The 19,075-nt window shown below is 45.7% G+C and overlaps 10 protein-coding genes and 2 non-coding genes across 12 annotated transcripts; 5 read left to right on the top strand and 7 right to left on the bottom strand.

The window, feature by feature from the left end:
* Window positions 1-7: 7 nt before the first annotated feature.
* C7M61_001513 (uncharacterized protein) lies at window positions 8-1,489 on the bottom strand (the record flags this gene model as incomplete). The annotated part of the gene is made up of 1 exon (XM_024856918.1): window positions 8-1,489. One exon carries the CDS (start codon window positions 1,487-1,489, stop codon window positions 8-10), a length of 1,482 nt encoding a protein of 493 aa, XP_024714798.1.
* An 846-nt stretch (window positions 1,490-2,335) lies between these two features.
* On the top strand, window positions 2,336-2,710 carry C7M61_001512 (RNA-binding signal recognition particle subunit; the record flags this gene model as incomplete). The annotated part of the gene is made up of 1 exon (XM_024856917.1): window positions 2,336-2,710. One exon carries the CDS (start codon window positions 2,336-2,338, stop codon window positions 2,708-2,710), a length of 375 nt encoding a protein of 124 aa, XP_024714797.1.
* Window positions 2,711-2,751: 41 nt separating this feature from the next.
* Window positions 2,752-4,116, bottom strand: C7M61_001511 (uncharacterized protein; the record flags this gene model as incomplete). Its single annotated transcript, XM_024856916.1, has 1 exon — window positions 2,752-4,116. The coding sequence occupies one exon, from the start codon at window positions 4,114-4,116 to the stop codon at window positions 2,752-2,754; it is 1,365 nt and encodes a 454-aa protein (XP_024714796.1).
* A 238-nt stretch (window positions 4,117-4,354) lies between these two features.
* C7M61_001510 lies at window positions 4,355-4,427 on the top strand. Its single transcript has one exon. It is a non-coding gene; the product is annotated as a tRNA-Arg (tRNA).
* Window positions 4,428-4,434: 7 nt separating this feature from the next.
* C7M61_001509 lies at window positions 4,435-4,507 on the top strand. Its single transcript has one exon. It is a non-coding gene; the product is annotated as a tRNA-Phe (tRNA).
* Window positions 4,508-4,549: 42 nt separating this feature from the next.
* Window positions 4,550-5,734, bottom strand: RAM1 (protein farnesyltransferase; the record flags this gene model as incomplete). The annotated part of the gene is made up of 1 exon (XM_024856915.1): window positions 4,550-5,734. The coding sequence occupies one exon, from the start codon at window positions 5,732-5,734 to the stop codon at window positions 4,550-4,552; it is 1,185 nt and encodes a 394-aa protein (XP_024714795.1).
* A 1,053-nt stretch (window positions 5,735-6,787) lies between these two features.
* On the bottom strand, window positions 6,788-8,641 carry PTP2 (tyrosine protein phosphatase; the record flags this gene model as incomplete). Its single annotated transcript, XM_024856914.1, has 1 exon — window positions 6,788-8,641. One exon carries the CDS (start codon window positions 8,639-8,641, stop codon window positions 6,788-6,790), a length of 1,854 nt encoding a protein of 617 aa, XP_024714794.1.
* Window positions 8,642-9,614: 973 nt separating this feature from the next.
* Window positions 9,615-10,535, bottom strand: C7M61_001506 (uncharacterized protein; the record flags this gene model as incomplete). Its single annotated transcript, XM_024856913.1, has 1 exon — window positions 9,615-10,535. The coding sequence occupies one exon, from the start codon at window positions 10,533-10,535 to the stop codon at window positions 9,615-9,617; it is 921 nt and encodes a 306-aa protein (XP_024714793.1).
* Window positions 10,536-10,603: 68 nt separating this feature from the next.
* On the top strand, window positions 10,604-12,016 carry C7M61_001505 (uncharacterized protein; the record flags this gene model as incomplete). Its single annotated transcript, XM_024856912.1, has 1 exon — window positions 10,604-12,016. The coding sequence occupies one exon, from the start codon at window positions 10,604-10,606 to the stop codon at window positions 12,014-12,016; it is 1,413 nt and encodes a 470-aa protein (XP_024714792.1).
* Window positions 12,017-12,062: 46 nt separating this feature from the next.
* On the bottom strand, window positions 12,063-13,247 carry C7M61_001504 (FG-nucleoporin; the record flags this gene model as incomplete). The annotated part of the gene is made up of 1 exon (XM_024856911.1): window positions 12,063-13,247. The coding sequence occupies one exon, from the start codon at window positions 13,245-13,247 to the stop codon at window positions 12,063-12,065; it is 1,185 nt and encodes a 394-aa protein (XP_024714791.1).
* Window positions 13,248-13,860: 613 nt separating this feature from the next.
* RRP42 (exosome non-catalytic core subunit) lies at window positions 13,861-14,730 on the top strand (the record flags this gene model as incomplete). The annotated part of the gene is made up of 1 exon (XM_024856910.1): window positions 13,861-14,730. One exon carries the CDS (start codon window positions 13,861-13,863, stop codon window positions 14,728-14,730), a length of 870 nt encoding a protein of 289 aa, XP_024714790.1.
* Window positions 14,731-14,753: 23 nt separating this feature from the next.
* Window positions 14,754-18,971, bottom strand: C7M61_001502 (tRNA (guanosine(18)-2'-O)-methyltransferase; the record flags this gene model as incomplete). Its single annotated transcript, XM_024856909.1, has 1 exon — window positions 14,754-18,971. One exon carries the CDS (start codon window positions 18,969-18,971, stop codon window positions 14,754-14,756), a length of 4,218 nt encoding a protein of 1,405 aa, XP_024714789.1.
* Window positions 18,972-19,075: the final 104 nt, after the last annotated feature.

Here is a 19,075-nt window from a genome sequence, read left to right as displayed (position 1 = left end):
TGATAATTTAGTGTTTTCTATGGCGGTAAATTAGTGCTGAGGTGATCGCAAAAGTTATCAAACTCAAGACTATACTTGTTTGGAATGCTCCTCTATAACAGTCTTTGCCTTGGTAGCATTTGCCGTTCTCCTCCGCGTGTGAATCGTAAATCCAACCAAAGTATAGCTGAAGGGGATAGAGGAGTATGATCGGGCCGGAACACGAAAGTCCCCACGCAGTAGTGAAGTGCTTCGTTCCGAACGTATCTGCAAAAATCGAGGGATAGTTGCCGTTGAGCATTCCATAAGCACTGCCCATAATGACAGATACCAATGTCAATAGATGCACGCTATTGGTGTAACTAAGCAACGTTTGTGCAACTGTCATGAGAACTATGGAGACTAAGACCAACCATTGCCTCTGAGCCTTGAGTTTCTTCTTGACAATATCCGATAGCATACCAGCTGCTATCCGGCCGAAGAATTGCGAGATTGATATCACCGACACTTGCAATGCTTGAAGGGACGCAGGGCTTGTGAACAGCCCAGGATCGTAAAAGAACTGTGCCCGTACGATAAAGCCCACGGTGTAAATATACATTTGGCCCATCCCACTACATAAAGATAAGATGAGGAAGTGGGTGAGGTACAATCTGTTTGTGAGCAATGCAGTGACAATGTCTTTTGGGGAGTCCAACCTTTTTAGCGATTTGATTAATTCTGTGTCCGTTGAAATTGTTGAAGTGGTTACTGGGGCTCTCAGTGGAGCTTTCCGGGGACTAGGCTGATTCTGTAAAAGAGGGCGCTGCTCTGAGTTCAAGCTAGAGTCCGACTTGTTGAGACCCCAAAATGCAAGTTTTCCCAAGAACGAAGACAGACGGTGAAGCTCTGGAGGCTCGCGTCTGTTGGATTCCTCGTCCACAGCGGTACCTTCTGGATCGTAGACATGAATGAACCAAGAGCCACAAAATGCCACTGCTCCACAGACGAGCGACAAGAACAAAAGCAATTGCCCTGTGTCGTCGGCAAAGAATGTAGCTGCTACCAACAGGAACACTGTAGCAGAAAGACCGTATGCACCAATTGGCATAGCACTAGCAGAGCCTCTGTGATGAGGGAAGTTGGCCTGCGCTGCTTTCAAGCACGAAAAGAATGTGGTTCCTGATCCGAACCCAACTAAGCACATGGCGATACAGATCAATGGAAGGCTTGGAATTTGGAGAGCGTATATGCGGTTGGAGATGAAGTAACCCAGGAAAATACATGAAGATCCAATGATGATCAGCAAACTCGGCCCGAAGTTGTCAATTAAAAGACCAGCTGGAAGGCCACCACATCCTGTTCCAACAGTCACGGCTAACGAAATGGAGGCCGCTTTGGAGGTGGAAAGGCCCACTCGACGGACTAATTGTGGAGCATAGATGCCATACAAGTATGGAGTTCCAGCTACCAAGGCCACAAATACAGACACGATAAGTGCCGTAAACCTGGCAAACGTATGACTAGCCATATTAAACGAGCGATCTATTACTATTGCATCGAATGCAGTAGCTAGGGTGGTGGAAGATGTGGTTGATGTGAGATCAAGTTGCGCAATATCATTGCATTATCTCACTAGGGAAGAATGGGGATGTGAAGGTGTGAAAATTTCGAGGCAAGATACACAGACATGAATTTTTACTAAAGTGGACTGAATTAAGAGCATTTTGGCAGTTACTCGGAATTTCAACGAGCTAGTCACTTTGGAAGGAAACTGTCTCTCGTGTATACTGTGGCTATGGTGAAGGAATTAGTCTCTTCGGGTTTTCCCGGGGCAGAAAGTATCAATGGGGCAAAAGATCTTTACATTTGAGTTAATTGTAAAAGTTGGAACAGTGGTTGAAAATAGTAGTGGTGCCTGTTTTACGCCCTTTGCTGGATTTGAGCTGGATTTGAGTAGGAATTCATGATTTTCGCAACCATTTACGGGATCTCATACTAAATACGTAGTCCACAACTCAACCCAAAATCTACAACACAACTTGAATTTTGCTTTTATAACCATCAAGAATGACCTGAATTGAAATGAAAAGCCTCCCAGAAGTTTTCGGCTGGGAAGAAAGAGGCTAGAAGGTCAACTCCAAGTCGCTTTGCTCGTTACTCTCCCTTGATACTGCAGTAATATTTACCAGAAAGCCGTCCAAACAGAAGTAGCAGCTCATGCAGATGACAATTCACACAAAATGGATGTTCCTTGTTCCGTCAGGCTTGATGGTCCTAGGCTCTTATCACGCTGGTAGAGCCTCACCTGTATACCATTGAGCGGTGGAAAAAAGAAGCAGAGAAACCACATAGAGGAACCAAGATATACGTCACCATGGGCAGATTGAACAATGCAGAATTCATATCAAAAGTGGAGGCTATACTAGCGTCCAATGAGGGCAAGAGCTCTGTCTACTTCACACAGAAAAGATTGTCGACGCCGTTAGAAAAGGAATCCATTGATCTGGTTAAAGACCTTTCCTCCAACGTCGTGGAACACCCTACAGCATACCCCACCAACACACAGACTTACCCAGTGCTCATTCGTGCCACATTGGGAAAGAAAGATTCCAAGATATCGACTGTGGTGGAGCCAGCCAACTTGGATGCATTCTGGTTGGAGTACGCCCAGGCCCTTAAAACAGGTTTCGTCGGCTTGAAGAAGAAGGAAAAGAAGAAGGCAAAGAAAAGCAAGGTCACAAAACCTTAAGCGAAATTTACGTTATACACTTAATTCATGAGATGCAAGAATCAGAGCCTCTCAACCATGAGAAGGCCGCTGGGGTAGATGAATCCAACGTCCTTTACTGGCGTGCTCTTGTCGTAGTCACTAAGCAGAGGCAAAGGTGGAACTGGAGAAACGAGGCGGAATTGGTAAGGATATGAGAAATCCCGGAACTTCTCCTCTGCTTCGACTTGTGAAAGGGTGAAGTTCGACTCCTCTTCCAAAAGGCTTTTCTGATGTAGCTCAACGAATAAAAAGATATCCTCAATGGGCGAGTCTTCCGGGAAGTAGAATGTCTCACGGTTTCCACCGGCCATCTTAATTGCGATTCTGGCTTTCCCTTCTCGAACATCCTGCTGCAGTCTAAGCCCAAGAATGTGAGATTGCTTCCAACGAAGGTAGTCAGCTGCAAGTCTTTTCTGAGCCTTTTGAGCCTTCTTTTGTCTATCCTTGAGGAGTGACTGTTGGTAGTCTGCATTCTGTTGTTTCCGTACCATTTCAGACATGTATTTATCTTTTAGTTCAGCTCTAATGAGCGCTAGTTCGGGTTCGTACTTGAGAGCACGCTTGATGAATTTGCTTTGAATTAGCTTGTCTGGGTCACCTTCACCTATACCTCCTTGGATCTTCAGGATCAAAGATATCTTAGGTGGAGTTTTTGAAGGACCCTGTGGTGTCATCGTAGACGTCCTTGTAAGGCAAAGAACGCCCAAAAATGGAAATTTAGTGACATTTAAACTGTTAGCCAATTGATATGCTTCCAGGTTTGTGAGGTCTCCGCCCCATATTATGTTTTGGTTATTTCTATTCTCTGAGGTGAAAATGGAGATAAACTTTGGGTTGGTGACAACATGATCGAAGATGGAGCTCGAGCTCTCATTGCTTGGGTTCGTCAAATAGACATACAAGAATTTGCCTCGATTGATTGCCATGTAAAGTGCTTGAGTGTAGCTGCCTTGGAAAAAAGGAGGCAAGGCAGCCACATTGCGGTCAGGATTATTTGAAGAGTATAGCTGTTCCGGCAGCAAATTCTCCTCTAGAGCCCTGACAAACCTTTCAACCTTGCTGATAGGGTCATTCATTAGGGCATTACAGCTAGTTGTCGCTGTCTCCGATGCGGATCTGCGTCGCTGAGCTTCGCTGTCATCCAAATATAGGAAGGAAAAGAACTTGGAAAGAATTGAAAGGGTGACCACTGCTGCAACTGTGATGGGTGCAATGAACAAGAAGATCAACCACTTGGCTATGCGATTTCCAATTGAAGGGGAACTTGGTGATGCATCCGTGCTTTCTTCCGCCGGATAAGTTCCAGGAAGGTTTTGAGGCGGGTCATTTGTCGTGGGAAGCAGCTCATATTGCCGCCTTCCGAAAAAGTTGGACCATGAGCTCATGTAATGGAGTGGCGTGTAGTAGAGATACGGGAGTAGGCTGCGTATTTGTATGAGGTGCACGTGACACAAAACTTAAAAGTGGTATAACTCACGATCCGCGGGGGCTATAGCGCTGAAAATTTGTGTGCAACTTACTTCCAACTTCAAAAACAAATCACAAAACTTTAAAGGCAGACTGACACATACTAAAAACTTCACTTGATAAGTTTTCAGCGGGGTGCAACAAGTTTCAGAACTCGCCTGCGTGGCGTAATGGTTAGCGCATTTGACTTCTAATCAAAAGATTCCGGGTTCGAGTCCCGGCGTGGGTTCTTGGAAGCGGTTTTAGCTCAGTTGGGAGAGCGTCAGACTGAAGATCTGGAGGTCCTGTGTTCGATCCACAGAAATCGCATTCTTTTTGCTTTAAAATGTATTTTTCTTTATTCCGAATGATTTATATTCTATGAAAATGCTTGTATGCTTTATCGATGGAGCGAACTGGTACCCCAAAAGCTGGGTTCACTGGAATGGTGTAGCTCGAGCCTGCGACTCTCTCTTCAGCCAGAAAAGAGTAGGCATCTCCTTTATCATTTTTGAAGCGGTACTCTGCCATGCTTAAGCCACAAAGAGCGTAGTTGGTGTGATAAAAGTCTGGTGATTTGCCGGGTTTGTCTTTCAACCCACCACGCTTGAGATCTTGGCAGCAATTGGAAATGTAGCTGATGAGGGCTTCCTTATTAAACACATCTGTTCCAATCGAAGACTCAAGCAAAGCAAATGCACCGCCGACCCAGTAACTGTAACAAGCATCCACAAGTTTGTTGCTTCTTCCGGAAAACCCACCTTCCAAACTCAATTGTCTGTCAGCAAGCCAACGTAGTAACAGGGCTTCATTGAAGTCACCTTCTTGATGGCCCATCAAATAGAATGCAGCGACGGCGCAATAAGTGTATCCACCATGTGCCTCCGTATCTGGAACCCCAGAAAAGCCCCCCTCATATGTTTGACACGACGAGAGCCATTGACGGGTTCCAGCCCAAAGCTCAGTGGTGTCCATATTGAAAAGTGAGCTTATAACAAGAGCACAGTAGGTAGAACGAGTATCACTTTCGCCTCCTTTGTGCATTGCAAAAGAGCCATCGTCATTCTTCAATGAAAGAAGCCAACCCTGCAAATTGTCCTTAATTCTATCCACACTTGCAAAATCTTCTACTAGCACGAGCAGAAGCAAAAGCACATAGGTTGACGCCATATGGCCCATATGCATGTTGGGTCCACCAGCAATGCCACCTCTGCCTTCATCGATCACTAACGAATTGACCTTTTGCGAAACTAACTGTTTCAAATCGTCCAGAAGATCCTCTCCACTAAGAGTAACATGTGCATTTGTAAGCCAGTAGATCACCCACAGTTGTGAAGCATCTAGCACGTAGTAAGGATCAGGCAACGGCTCGTCCAAGTACAGCTCCACGTACTTCAAGTGAAGGTCGACATTGATCTCATTGTTGAACACTTCATCTCGGTTGCTTTCATTGAGCAACTTTTCGTAGATGTCTTTGATGGTATCCAGGACATTTTGCTGCTCCACTGTCGTCTCACATAAATAATCGTCTTCTGCTATGGGTGGGGCTGTTAACATGGTAGTCATGGAAGCTGAGATGTTTGGACGCGTTAGAGATTCAAAGCTTTCAGATCGCTTGGATTTCCCTAGTATATTGAGAAGGTAAGAAATTTGCCGGATATTTGTATCATCGTCGGGCATCAGTGGTGTTTCATGAAGTTGCCAGTATGGTCCATCGCAATGGGATTCCTGTGTGAATGGCTGCGACTGGAGAAGCCGGTCTGGAGAGACCTAGAGTGAGAGTGAGACCAATGATTTGGTCAATGAGATTTCTTTCAATAAAAAGTTTAATAGTTTCCATCCTCAATGCATTCAAAAGTTGAAGATTACAAATTTGCAGTCAGAAGCAAGCAGTGGGTAAATCAGTTTGGCCCGCCTTATATCGTCCGGATGCACCACCACTGACATAAGACCAATTAGGTGATAAACAAAGATTGGAAATCCTACATCTTTTCCATCGAACCATTTCAAGAATCGAAAGCTTGTATGGACCCGGCAGTTCAAAATATAAACTTTGAAGCCCCTCTCTGAAAAAGTTTAGCAGCGCTGGAGTAAACAAGTCTGAAACTCTACGATGCACACTGGAAATTACCAAAACAGACCAAATGCCCCCTGCATTTCTTAAGACCAAAACACGGCAATTTTGTGACCAGCAGTGTTACTTGAGTTAAGACCCAATGACTTTGAGATATCTTGGTATTTACATTATAATTGGCCAATTGGGGTTGACACTTCTCATAACCGTGCAGCCAGGCGTTAGATCGTGACCGTATACTATTTGGGATGCGCAACGTGTGGTTAAGTCATTATGCGTCTGACTTTGAAGCCCTCGCACTGTTCTAGACTTTGCTGGCCATGTGAAGACATTGGGGAAAATGGAAATAAACTATAACCTAGGTCTATGTGTACAATATGGTGAAGCCAAATGGATTTACATTGCCAAATTAAGCCTCGCATGCAGCTAGCAACCAAGCTACGTCATCCTGCTGCACGCCAGCAGGAAAAGCCTACTTCTCTACCGTGTGATACTTCTATATCTTGCATTATTCATTAATTCGTACGTCTCGTTACTCACATATAGTTTTCGAAGATCTCATGCAAAATGCTCTCATAGCAGTAGATGAACTGGTCAAGCGTCTGCACCATTGCAATACGCTGCTGGCGTTGAAGCTGCACCGCCTTGTAGACGAGATCTTTTGTTCCCCAGGGGTCATACTTCCCATTGCTTTTGCCTTTAAAGCAATCTTTAACCATATCGAGCGTGATGAAACATCCAGTACGCCCACACCCTGCTGAGCAATGGACAAGTAAATCAAGCGAGCGAGTAATTTTAGATGTTGGAGGTTGTTGGTTTTTGAGCAACTCGATGCATTCGTTTTTGCTCTCCAAAAGACGTGAAACAGTCTTGAAGTTGTCGGGAACACCAAAGTCAGGCCAGTCAGCGTAGGCAAAATGATATGCAATGCGGGTCTTGCCGTGTTTTTCCAATTCCATCTTACGGACAGTAAAACCCTCTTTGTCTTCCGTAGACTTGATGGTCACAGAAAGGTCACTCTTTTCAAAATGCTGATTCACCTCGTAGTATGCCTGTGGAGCAAAGACGGATGGCTTGTTGAGGCACACAATGCCCTTGATACCATTGTACCACACAGTATTCCAGAAATCTTCTTTCGTAGATTCTAATGGACTTTGTGTAGCAATATACTCAGTAAGAGAGAGCTGTTTGCACTTAATGTAATTGGCATTGAAGTAGTCATCCGCAGACTCTTTCTTGGCGTTGGAGCAAGAGGGAGAAGATACAAGCTTCACACGGGAGTGTTCATAAGGCCAGATGTTATTGTAGCGGTTCTTGTAGCCGTACTCTACACCCTTTGGAATGGTGTAGTGAATCTTGTCGCAATGTGGACATGGTGCCAGCGGGGAGCAATACCCACTGCTAAGACCCGAATGAAGCTTGCCGGGAGTGAGAGCGACTTTCTCGGATTGGACCCCCTTCTCTGATTTTTCATCATTAGTGTTTGAAATGGCCATGCTTAAGCGGACCTGCTCTGAACGCTCAAGCTTGTTGAACTTATCGCTCAATACGCTGACCACCTTTTCATTGTGACCCTCCGTACCGTAGCCCTCGGCAAAGAAAGCCAACCAACGAGGGAGCTTATCTTTCTTTTCTTCAAAACCTTCGGGGAATCGGAGCTTGTAGCTATATGTGGTGGTGGTGTCTATCCGCGGTAGTGTTTTCTTGATTGACATCAACATTTTTTGGTTAGACGCTGTGGCCGAAGGGAGTGTGAACCCCGAGAGAAAAGGCGAAGACTCACGACTCGAGTCACCGGGTGACTGGGCGAATCCGTCCTTGGCAGAGTCCGGCCTAACAGCGTCTAACACGGGATGCAGAGGAGTCTCGGGAGAGACTGGAGTTTGATCCGACAGAAGGGCTGACTCATCTCGAAGCAGCTTGTCTAGATCTTGGTAACCGCCGTCGAGATACCCGACAGTAAACCTGTCATGCTTGAGAAATTTTTGTATCGTTTGAAACAAGCTAAACGAGATGTGACCGGTGCCACTGTTAGCGTCGTATACCAAAACCCTTGTAGGCTCTGTGCTTGCAGTGAGCTGATCCTTCACCTCTTTGGGCAAAGCAGCGGAGTTGGAAACATGGGCAAGGTCATAATTTGGTCGCTTCAAAAGCGTAGTAGGAATGCAGATGTTGTATGCGTTTTCAAGGCGAGAGGCCAGATAATTATTGAAAGGACGAATGTCAATCGCCAAGGAATTGCCTTCTAAAAAGGATTTGATGGCTTTGGGCTCGTCACTACGGACCGCCACAACGTCGTCAGGCAAGTCCTTAAAGTGTGATCTGGTGGTGGGGCTAGTGGACTGAGGCAGTTTAACATAAAGGTATGGAAGCCCCGAAGTGACCTTCATTGGATTTGCGATGTTTTGGTCTCGAGGAGGCTCTGTGACGATGGAAGGGACATTTTTCATCATCGCAGCGTGGGAGCTGAGGAAGGAAGCAAGGTGGAAAACCGGTGCTTATAAAGAATGCAAGCTATGCGCGATAACTGGCGCAGGGCGACTATGCCGCAGGGAGGAAGGTCTAGAGGCGGCGAAGGTCTAGGTGTATGGGGGAGCGTAGCGTGTGTGCAGTCCAGAGGCGACGCAGTGTGCTATTTTTGACCAGCGTCTGTCCCGCAACCCAGCCCAAGCCTGCCGAGCCAACATAACCGCCTTACTTGGCCTGTCATGCTCCGTTGCAAAGCGTAGCAGAATGAATGGTTTTTATTATGGCTCGCGGTGTAGTGGTAGTCGCTTGCAGTCCGAGTAATCCGCATCTCTGTGACGCTCGGCCCGGAATGAGTGAGTGACCTCGCCTGATGGGCGCAAGGTTATTTTTTGTGGCTGCAAAACAAACAAATAAAGAAGCACCGCCCGGGCTTCCAGAAACATCGCCGTTTGGAAGTTGTTTCTGTTCTTTGGCCGTCAAGCCGCTGCCGCCGATTCACCGCTTTTGACGAAGTGCATTGGCGTTTCCTCCATGTGCTTGCCTCATTTGAAGTAAGGTTACCTGTAATGCTGCCACCTTATATCATTAGACTTGACATATCCCTCCACATTAATTGCACAAGACTTGACAATTTGACGGGCCAATTTCACCTCGTGTGGTTCAATGGATGCTGAAATTGCCCCTTGATAATTTAACTTTTTTTTTTTTGCCCACTCCGCCCCATATTTGCCATTGTGGTTGATGGCCCCTTGCCAGTAGCTTGGCCCGCACTTGCCTCAATAGGTCGGACGCAGCGCTCGCCTTGGACCTCGCTGATAAAGCACAAACCGCTAAACCCGTCAAAACTTGTTGCTTTTTTTTTTTTTTTTTTTTTTTTTTTTTCTTTACGTCGCCTTAAATTAGTTTCTCCCTGCGTGCCTTCTCGACGGCCCGCCTTGCTCTCACGGTGAAAAGTACCGCAAGTGCTGCTGCCTTGAATCGGCTGTGGCCTTGGCCTAGATGGTCGTAGGGGCTTCCGCTCGGACGCCCAAGAATCAACTGGGTGGTGTCTGCGCGATCGTCGCTAGAGTCAATTTCGCAGCCACTGAGAAGCTGCTCTGTGAGGTCCGAAGGTTGCTGATATCCTTGGCCCAAATTTGCCTTAAGATCCACAATTACCCTTTCTTGAAAAGCACTCACAGCCACGCTCGCCTCCCACTTTCGCTTGGCTTCCTCGTACCGTTCGTGCACTAGAGCCAAGCCGGTGCGTAGCTGATCGATTGTGTTTTCCTGGCGGTGTATTTTCGCGATTTGGGCTGCATCGGCCTGAGGCACAAATTGCACTTTCGCTGCAGACTCTCGAGGTCTGCTCGGGGCCTTGACTGGCTTCTGACTCTCTTTTTCAAGACGTTCTCTCATTTCCTTTTCCCTCTCTGCTCGTTCCTTTAAACCGAAGTTGGTCTCTCGTAATTGTTGATTTTGGAGCCGAAGTTTTCTGATTTCAGCCTCAAGCGTCTCGATACTGATACTTTGACGGTCGAGCTTCGACAATAGCATATCCTTGCTTCGACCCGCTCGCGTCTCATTCTCTGTGATTTCATCATTTGTGGCATCCTTCTTCGGTTTTCCCAAGTTCTCCTTGTCGTTTTCCGTAACTTTAGCCTCGGGCGTGTAATGGCTCTTCTTGATCGCCTCGATGTTACTCTTGAACTCCTCAAAAAATGTCCTATTATCCTCCCTATGAGGCCTAAGTTCCGTCCTGTCATTCATAAGCAGCTTAAGCAGCTGATGCAATGCCTCATTGCCCCTTCTGGCACGGGATAGTGTGTCCTCCATTGACGAGTAGTAGATGTGTTGATACAACTGCCTTGCAGTATCGCGAAAACAAACAAACACGTTCTTCCATGGCAAAACGTCTACTGCGCAGGGTATCCATCCTGGAGCGCATTAAGGCATATCCGTTGGACCTCATCCTCGGGTTGAATGAGGCTGTGGTCTCGATCGATTGGGATGATTACGTTCATTCCACTTTACCCATTGGTATAGTGCTCACGACGGTGTTTGCTCTACTTTGCAAGATTGGTGATCGCCACAACACAGTGAGGCTGCGGCGCCTGAATGACTTGTTTCGTGCTGATGCCAGTGTGTATAAGCAGGTTAGAAATCGTGCAATTACTGGATCTCTGGATCCAATTCACTATCCTAGTGTGAGTAATGAAACCAGTGGCAATCGCTGGGTATGGCTAGTGAACGCCTTGGTCGTGATCCTTGCCTTGGCTTCCATCATCAATGCTATCACTGTGGTTTGGATCTCAAATAGAGAGTACACCTTGCTCAATTCGTCTACAAATGCCGCCAGACCGAAGGCATCTAATGTGTCCAAACTGACTGTCTCGAGCTCTGACGACAGGGGGTTCTTTGGCAAGATACTCTCCTACTTTGAGGGTCACCTGCGCTATCTTTCTGATGATGAATCAGACGGCGAAACCACTTACGAAGTGGAGTTCGACCAGAAAGACGTTTGGGTATTGAAGGTTTGGGACCCTTCCCTCTTCCAAATCCATCTTGCGGTCACCTTCTGCCCAATTACACTCTTTGTGATTAAGCTTGCTTCGCTGATATCCCTATGGAAAACGCTTTTAATTATCGTGGCCTACGACATTGCTTTCTACAGCCTCGTCTCCAAGTTCCTACTGCTAATAGGCGACAAGCAGATCATATACCAAGAAACGTTCAACGAATACAACCGGAAATACGTTATTCCAAAGACTTCCGTGCTCAAAAAGAATGCAATTGTCGACGCCACTTACGGCCCTATGGCTGCATCATCCATGGTGGCCTACGATGATCGTAAGGGTCATTTGCAGAATGAAAATGCCTTCTATACCCACGACATTCACGGCAACAGAATAAAAAGTGTCCGTGCCGAAAAGCAGTATGCCTCGAGATCCGCCTCCCCTGCGAGGGATACCCTCCCTGCTAGTGCTTACTCTAGGCACAGAGATACTTCCTTCGCTGACTTGTATACATCCACAAGAGGAGATGACAATCATCAAAGCTGGATCACGCTGTCTACGCCATTCGTCACACGTACTGGCCACGACTCCTTCATTCGTCCCCAGTCGCCCAGACATTCCCCCTTGAAAACTCCTACACGACTTTCCTTCAGCCAGAGGACGCAACTATCACCTTCACGAGCGTCACCAACACGAAACTACTACACTCCTTCCCACCGGGGCTCGCCTTCACCGACTCACTTGTCGAGATCAAGCTCCCCACAGAGAAGTTCTTCGCCTTCAAAAAGGCCATGGCAATAATGAGATCTATATGGACCAGGTTAATATACAATGCAAATAAGTTCCATCACAAATCGTGAAATCCGAAGAGGTAGTTTGATATCGTCCCGACAAAGCCTAGTTTCTGCTCTGGCTTCTTCAGTTCGCTTGGATTTTGTGGGTCTCCCTTGGGCGCCTTCAAGAACATCTCGGAGCCATCTTTCACCTCGAGTCTTTTGATGTAAGATGCCTGAATATCATTAGAGTCTCCGATGACCCCTTTGTCAACTTTGCTGGAGAAGTCTCCAAGCTGTAGACCCTGGAGGCCTCCTCCAATATCTTCCGTGCTGGTCAATTTGCGGTTCTGCAACTTCTCCACGGCACTCTTTGTGTATGGCACAACTCCAATAAGAGCACCATTGAACACTGAACCAGACTCTTGTAGCGCGTCCGCAGCTGAAGATGGGTTGTCGTATGTGAGTTTCACCCATGACTTTCCACAGAAGATAGGTGGTTTAAGCTGGCTTTCGTGCTGCTTTTCGTCTGAACTGGATGAGAAAAATGCACCCGTCGTTGGACCTTGGAAGATTTCTTCTGGAGAGGATGTGGCTGTGGATTTTGCGGCCTCAAAGTCCTCAAGGATCGTGCCGAATTCCAGGAAGTGTGCAATGACTTGGTTAGCCATGCTTTCGGGGTAGCCAAAGACAAGCACAGCAGCCTCACTGTGACGCAATGGGTTCTTCAAGATTTTCTTATCATCCGCTTTGGAGTCATCAGGAGAAGTGTTTCTTGCAAATGCGTTCAGGAAGCTGCGGGGGTCCTTAGTGATGAAAGATTCGGTTTGTTGGATAGGCTTATTAACGGCATTTGAGGAGTCATCATTCAAGTCATAAAGTGAGCGTGGTGGAGGAAGATCCTCGTTGTAATTGTACAATGGCAAGTCCTCGTTGTTGTTGTTGTTACCCTCGAATGACTGGTCTTTAATAGCAAGGAGGGACGAGTCTTGAAAGCTGGCATTGCTATTTCTATGAGTCTTGTTTCCGAAACTTATGACATTGAAGTCGGTAGATTTGAATGCTTCATCGTCTTTCCCCGTGCTTCTCTTGTTTTGGTCTCTTTTATTATTCGACACAGCGGAAAGCTGGAATCCTATCTTCTTCTTGGGAACAAGATGATTTGGGATCACCTTTTTATTAGACTTTTGATACCAGGCTGGATCTTTAGAGTCAGATGAAGCCATTACGCTACCTGAGCTGTTGGAGAACAAGGACATCTGCACTGGTTGATTGTGAGGTTTTGATGTTTGGCTGCGTATGTTTTCAATGCGGGCGTGTGCAGATCATTTTTGGGAAAGCAAGATAGCCGGAGTAATTTGGTACCCCCATGAGGTAAAAAAAAAAATTAAGATATCAAAGATTGTAACGGAATTACAAAAAAGCTTTGCGTAAGTTCATTTTGGTTATTCTCTTCGCTTTGACGTACTCTTCTGATTGGCAATTTGTCAACGTGAGATATGTGTATTGTCCACCTCACTGAATGATGCTACAAAGGCGAGACCAACATTAGCCAAATAAAGATATATAATTTCAATTCGATGAATTTTCGCCTCTTCTGCCTTAGATTGGATTATTATTACTGATATCAGTGCTACAATGAGTTCTGATCACCATTCAATTCAACTGTTATAGTATCCTTCACCAGACCAAGTTTGTATTAGCCTGACAATCAGTGAATCAGGCTCCTTCATGTTCTCCAATCCCTCAAACCAAGTGACTTCCCCGGTTGCAATGGCACATCTGTTTTGCAGCCAGTACTTTCCTGCAGTACCTACACATTTAGCGGTGCTCATCTTCTCAGTTTAGCTCCAACCTCAAAGTCCCATCGCAATGATTTTGTCACCGGCAGAGAGGGCATATCTCTTCGACTCATTGGCGATGTCGCCTCCTGTCCGTCCAGACGGCAGAAAAGCTTTTCAATTTAGACCTTTAGAGGCCAAGACCGCATTTCTACCGAGCTCCAACGGTTCTGCAAGAATCAGAATGGCAGATGGATCCGAGTGCATTGTTAGTGTGAAATCCAAGGTGGTTTTGATTGGTAAGGAGCCAAACTTAATAGAATGCGACGTTGACATAGCCGGTTTCCGTGACGACTCCAACTTTGTGCTGAACTTGAAGTTCAATATGACGAATCTCTTCGAGAAGAACTTCCCAGTCAAGAACTTGCATCTCACTTCAAAATACAGTTACAAACTTTTCATCGATTGCATTGTCATTTCACATCAGTCCTACCCATTGACATTGATCAGCATGGCTTCCTACTTGGCGCTCAGCTCTACCAGATTGCCTCTTTTAGTTTCCGAGACAGACGATGCTGAGATTGAGGAGCAACCAACCTTTTCTGACGACTGGGAAAATTCCCAGTTTCTCTCTGAGGTGTTCAAGATTGAGAAGTTCCAACCACCTTTGTTCCTCACCTTTGGTGTTGCTGGCGAAAATGTTGTTATAGAACCCTCTGTGGAGGAAGAGCAGGTTCTCGAAAGCGGTATTCTTGTGGGCTGGTATAACAACAAGGTCATTTCTCCAATCACAAACATCAACTTGGCCACTAATTCCAATAATCTGAATTTAAAGGGGATCAAGCCCGCTCTTCTTCTCAAGGCTGTCAGTTTAGCGAAACAGTTCAGCTCACAAGTTGTCGCTGCTCTTGATGCTGTGGTCGAGGAGGATCTACAAGATCAGGATGGGGCAATTTTCTAATTAGATCTAAAATATAATGTACATTAGCAATGCTGCAGGGAGTAGGCATGGCAGATGACAGCTGTGGCTGTCTGGATGTTCATGGATCTGACCACACCAACTTGTTTGATCTCCACACAGAGATCCAATTCGGCTAAAAGCTCACCAGGAATACCTTCCTTCTCTCTTCCAAGAAGAATCAAAGACTTTTTGGGGAACTGGAGATCACCGTTCAAGACAACCGATTTGTCTGTCTGTTCGAGACCAATCAATGTGTAGCCTTCAACCTTCTTTTCCCTAAGATAGTCACGAATATTCCAGGGAAGCACCTCCTTCATGGGCATCCAGAAGTCCGCAGTAACGGCGACATTCTTAAAAGTGGCATTCTTTGTCATCTTCATGTCAAACACAGTCATGAGACCAGCGCCTAGAACATCACATAGTCTGCAAATACCACCAAGGTTTGGCGCTTTGGTCACCAACGATGCAACAACAATTAGGTCACTGCGCTTGACGTCGTTTCCATCACTTCCATCAACATCCATGACGGTACTCCAAGCATGACTTTTAGTTTGCAACGGCATCGAAGCGGTTCCACTTGCCTCCTGCAAATCTCTCTTTTCCTGTTGATCGGCCTTGATTTTAGATACCCACAATTCAACACGGTCTTCTCCCACTGGGTGATTCAAGAGTGCCTTTTGCTCTTCTGTGAGGTACCTATTAAACTGCTCACTAGTGAAGAACTCAACCTCCCTGTCACTGAGTCTCAACAACAAGCCACCTGATATGCTCACCAAGTCCAAATCGTTGATAATGTCCCACAAAAGCGCATCACCACTTCTGTATTGACCAAAGGCACTGGATGCCACTGCGCTCTTATACATATTTTCAACCAATGCGATGAGATTCTGGTCCAAAGGCAAGTTCTTCCTTCCGATCTCCTCGTGCACTGATGTAGCCAAAGACATAGAAAAGTGACGGGTGATTGCCTTGTTTGTGGACGCAGCTGGAATAATGATAGTCAAGAGTCTGGTCAAGTACTCGACCTCTTGTTTTTCGTCCAATGACAGGATCATCAAATAAAGTATTCTCTCGTAAATTGTAACCACGGTCGGCTTCACTTCGTGTGACTCTAATGAATTGGCAACTTTTTCGAAGTAGACCTCGGCAAGATCATGGCTTCTTGCCAATTGAAGAGCAATTATCCACTCGAAGTATATTCTAACGAGCGGACTTGGATCGTTCTCGATGAAATAGTTGAACTGTTCGAACACAGATGATGTCACTTTCTCCACAGAAACTCTGTCGATGACGGAAAGAATAGCTTTGGCTAACTGGCATCTTACATATTCTTCTGCACCATCAGTTTGCTTTGTGATATTCACCATGCGGTAGGTGTCCTCCTCATTCAAAATAGCGTTGATCACAGACAAGGCAAACGACTCGGTCTTGATCGAGTTGAGAATGGCAAACAGCCATATCTTGCCCAGAATCTCTTCAGGTCCGTAGAGCTCCTTGTATATGTTGGACTCCGATGGTGCAATCTTTTCATCATAGAGGGTACCAATCACTATCTCCATCTTGAATGCATGAGAAGAGACTTGGCGATGGCAAACAGTTTGCACCAAGATATCAGGAATAAACTTGATCTCCTCAAAGGCTTGTGGGTCTAAAACCTGGAAGTTCGAGAGTCCTTTGATTAACCTCGGAATCAAACCACGTCTACCGAAAGAACTTTCGAGGATAGATTGCGTGAAAGCATAAATGGCGTCATTGATAAACTCTTCTGAGCGAGCTTTACGCATGACAGTTGGATGAAGAAGCAAATCAATGACCGCCCAGTGCAAGTCTTTATCCGACAACTTGAGTCTCTCATTGCAAAGCTCCTCCCAAGTTTCACAAAGTCCAAAAATAGCTGTAGTAAGACTTTCTTCGTCGCATACACCTTCGTCAACAAGCTTAAAGATTATGGAGACAATTGCATGCAATGTGGTTGAGTTTGTAGTACCTAAGTCAAGGAGAGACACGATTTGAGATGCCGGTGTCTCCTGGGGAGCTCTTTCGACTATTCTCTGTAATTGGATATGGAGCTGACTGAATCCGTCCTCCTTGAGTTTGTAAAAGTCGTTACGTGACCTCAAGGCGTCAGACCCCAGGAACATCTTCGATTGTAGGTCCTCGATATCCGCCACCTTCAAATGATCCTTGGATGAGGAAGAGACCTTGTTAACAAACTTAAGTTTGTTGACTGCCAATTCAAGCACTCCAAAATCTTCAGACTGAAAGTCAGTGATAATCAGCGCCCAAATATCCTTGATGGTAAGGCTTTCTGGTAAAGGAAGCGTTGCGATTGGAATTGAGGATAAAGCTTTGTATGTGGTCAATGATTCGTTACCCTGGAGAGAGCTTTGTACTATGGCTCCTAAACGGTTCTCAAGACAACGGAATTTATCTGAACTTACTCCATACTCAGTCATTGCGAGCAAGGTTTCATCATCAGCGCTCTTCAATGTATTTTCAAAATCCAGCTGTGTGAACTGCATTTCCAGAGCAAGGTATAAGAGAACACAATTTCCGGTGTTCACACCCGATGAATTGAGGTGTTCCAAGAGCTCCACCAGGCTGCAACGAGATGCCTTTAAGTAGGCAACAATCAGCTGCACGTTTTCAACAACAATTTTGGTACCATTGTAGTTCACGAATTTGGTAAGAAGAACCGAGAAATCATTTATGTTTTCAAGCTTCAAACACAAAATCATTTTAAGCACGAGAGTTTGCAAAGTTCTTCTGAAGAGATCGCCTTCTGAAAAATTGTCAAAGAGCTTGGCCAACATCTGGTCATGGATACCGTACTTTAAGGCGTTTTTTCCCTCGAGACCTCTGACAATACCCCAGGCGGTGTAGATCTTAACAGCGTCGAACGTCTCTCTTACACCAACAAGAACTTCTAACACAGATGAGCTCACGCTTTCAAACTCTTCTTGTGACGTCAAGCTGTTGAACAAGTTTGCCAAAAAGTCAGCGACTTTCTCGCCATACTGACATGCCAATTCATTTGTGAAGGGACCCTTCTTTCTAACGGTGAAATGCGAGGATTGAAGCATGTAAGGCAAGAAAGTTTCTTTCAAAAAGGGTAATCCATATTTGAAAAGAAAAAGATTCTCAGATTTGATAGATAAGAGAAGCTGAGTTGAAAACTTCCTGACTGAGTCCATCGAGGACTGGAAGCCTGTGCAAAGAAGACAGAAACCCCATGACGAGTGAATGCGTGATTGCGGAGTGAAAAGATCCAAGATCTCGTTTTCAGCTCCCTGAGTCTGATGCAATGAAGTGTCAATTCCAACAATCTCGTAAAGAGTGGTGTAAACGCTCCACTCTTCCAATGCGTCTTCCACATCATTAGTATCCCATTGAAAGAGTTCCGTTTTAAATGAGTGGTTTATAAGCTTGATGGAAAGCTGAAGGATAGACAAGCAGAACTTTCTTATCTCATGAGAAGCTCCAGCAAGACCCGACTGAAGAGTTTCCCAGTAGAAGTTTTGAGACACAATTGACTTTTGGAAATACTCGTCTTCCCCTAAACGACCATTTTTGGCACTGAGTACTCGAAGCCACAAAATGAATGAATTATGCGCATGCTGCTTGGTTCCTAACGGTTTGAGTAGATCGAAAATGGTACTCCACAAGTATTTCGCAAATTCCACGTCTGTAAATGCTCGATCTACTAGCGTTCTCACCCTCCATCTGACGACTTTAGAGCATTCACGAGAAATCTCGTCGTCTACATGGCCAAGGAAGAGTAGGAATACCAGGTCGACTTGGTCTGCCAATTTGCTTTGCAGGAGGTCAACACTGACGTAGAAAGACGATAAAAATGTCATCAAATGCAAAAGCTCCTCCTTCTCAAGGGACTCCTCTAAATTGGCCAACTTGGTGGTGTTTAGCACGTAGATACCCTCGAGAGAGGCCTTGAGAAGCAGAAATACTTTCTCAAGAATGGCTGTACGAGCTTCCCCTGCATAATTGGCAAACCTGATGGCAATTTCAATTTTCTCTGTGTCTCCACTGCAGAGCACGTCCAAGCAGTATGCTTTGATCTGAGGTATAATCTTTTCCAGAGTCAGCTCATCGACCTCTCCGATGAGCTCTCCTAAAGCAGCCGCATTCTGTGGATTTTGCAAATTTTCGGCTAGCTCGGATGCAATAGCTGACTTTTGGTCGGCACTCAAAATCCCGGCCACGAGTTTGAGTGACGACGACATTGACTATATCGATTTCTTTCTTTGGGTGCAAAGTCTGTGGGGCATCTCTATGCTGGTGCACGGATGTGTTCCAGATGCTCCAGGATATGGTTCATTTACGAGAA

This window comes from Candidozyma pseudohaemuli (assembly GCF_003013735.1).
Source record: "Candidozyma pseudohaemuli strain B12108 chromosome Unknown scaffold00002, whole genome shotgun sequence".
Lineage (NCBI taxonomy): Eukaryota > Fungi > Ascomycota > Pichiomycetes > Serinales > Metschnikowiaceae > Candidozyma > Candidozyma pseudohaemuli.
This window is presented reverse-complemented; position numbering and strand designations above follow the sequence as displayed.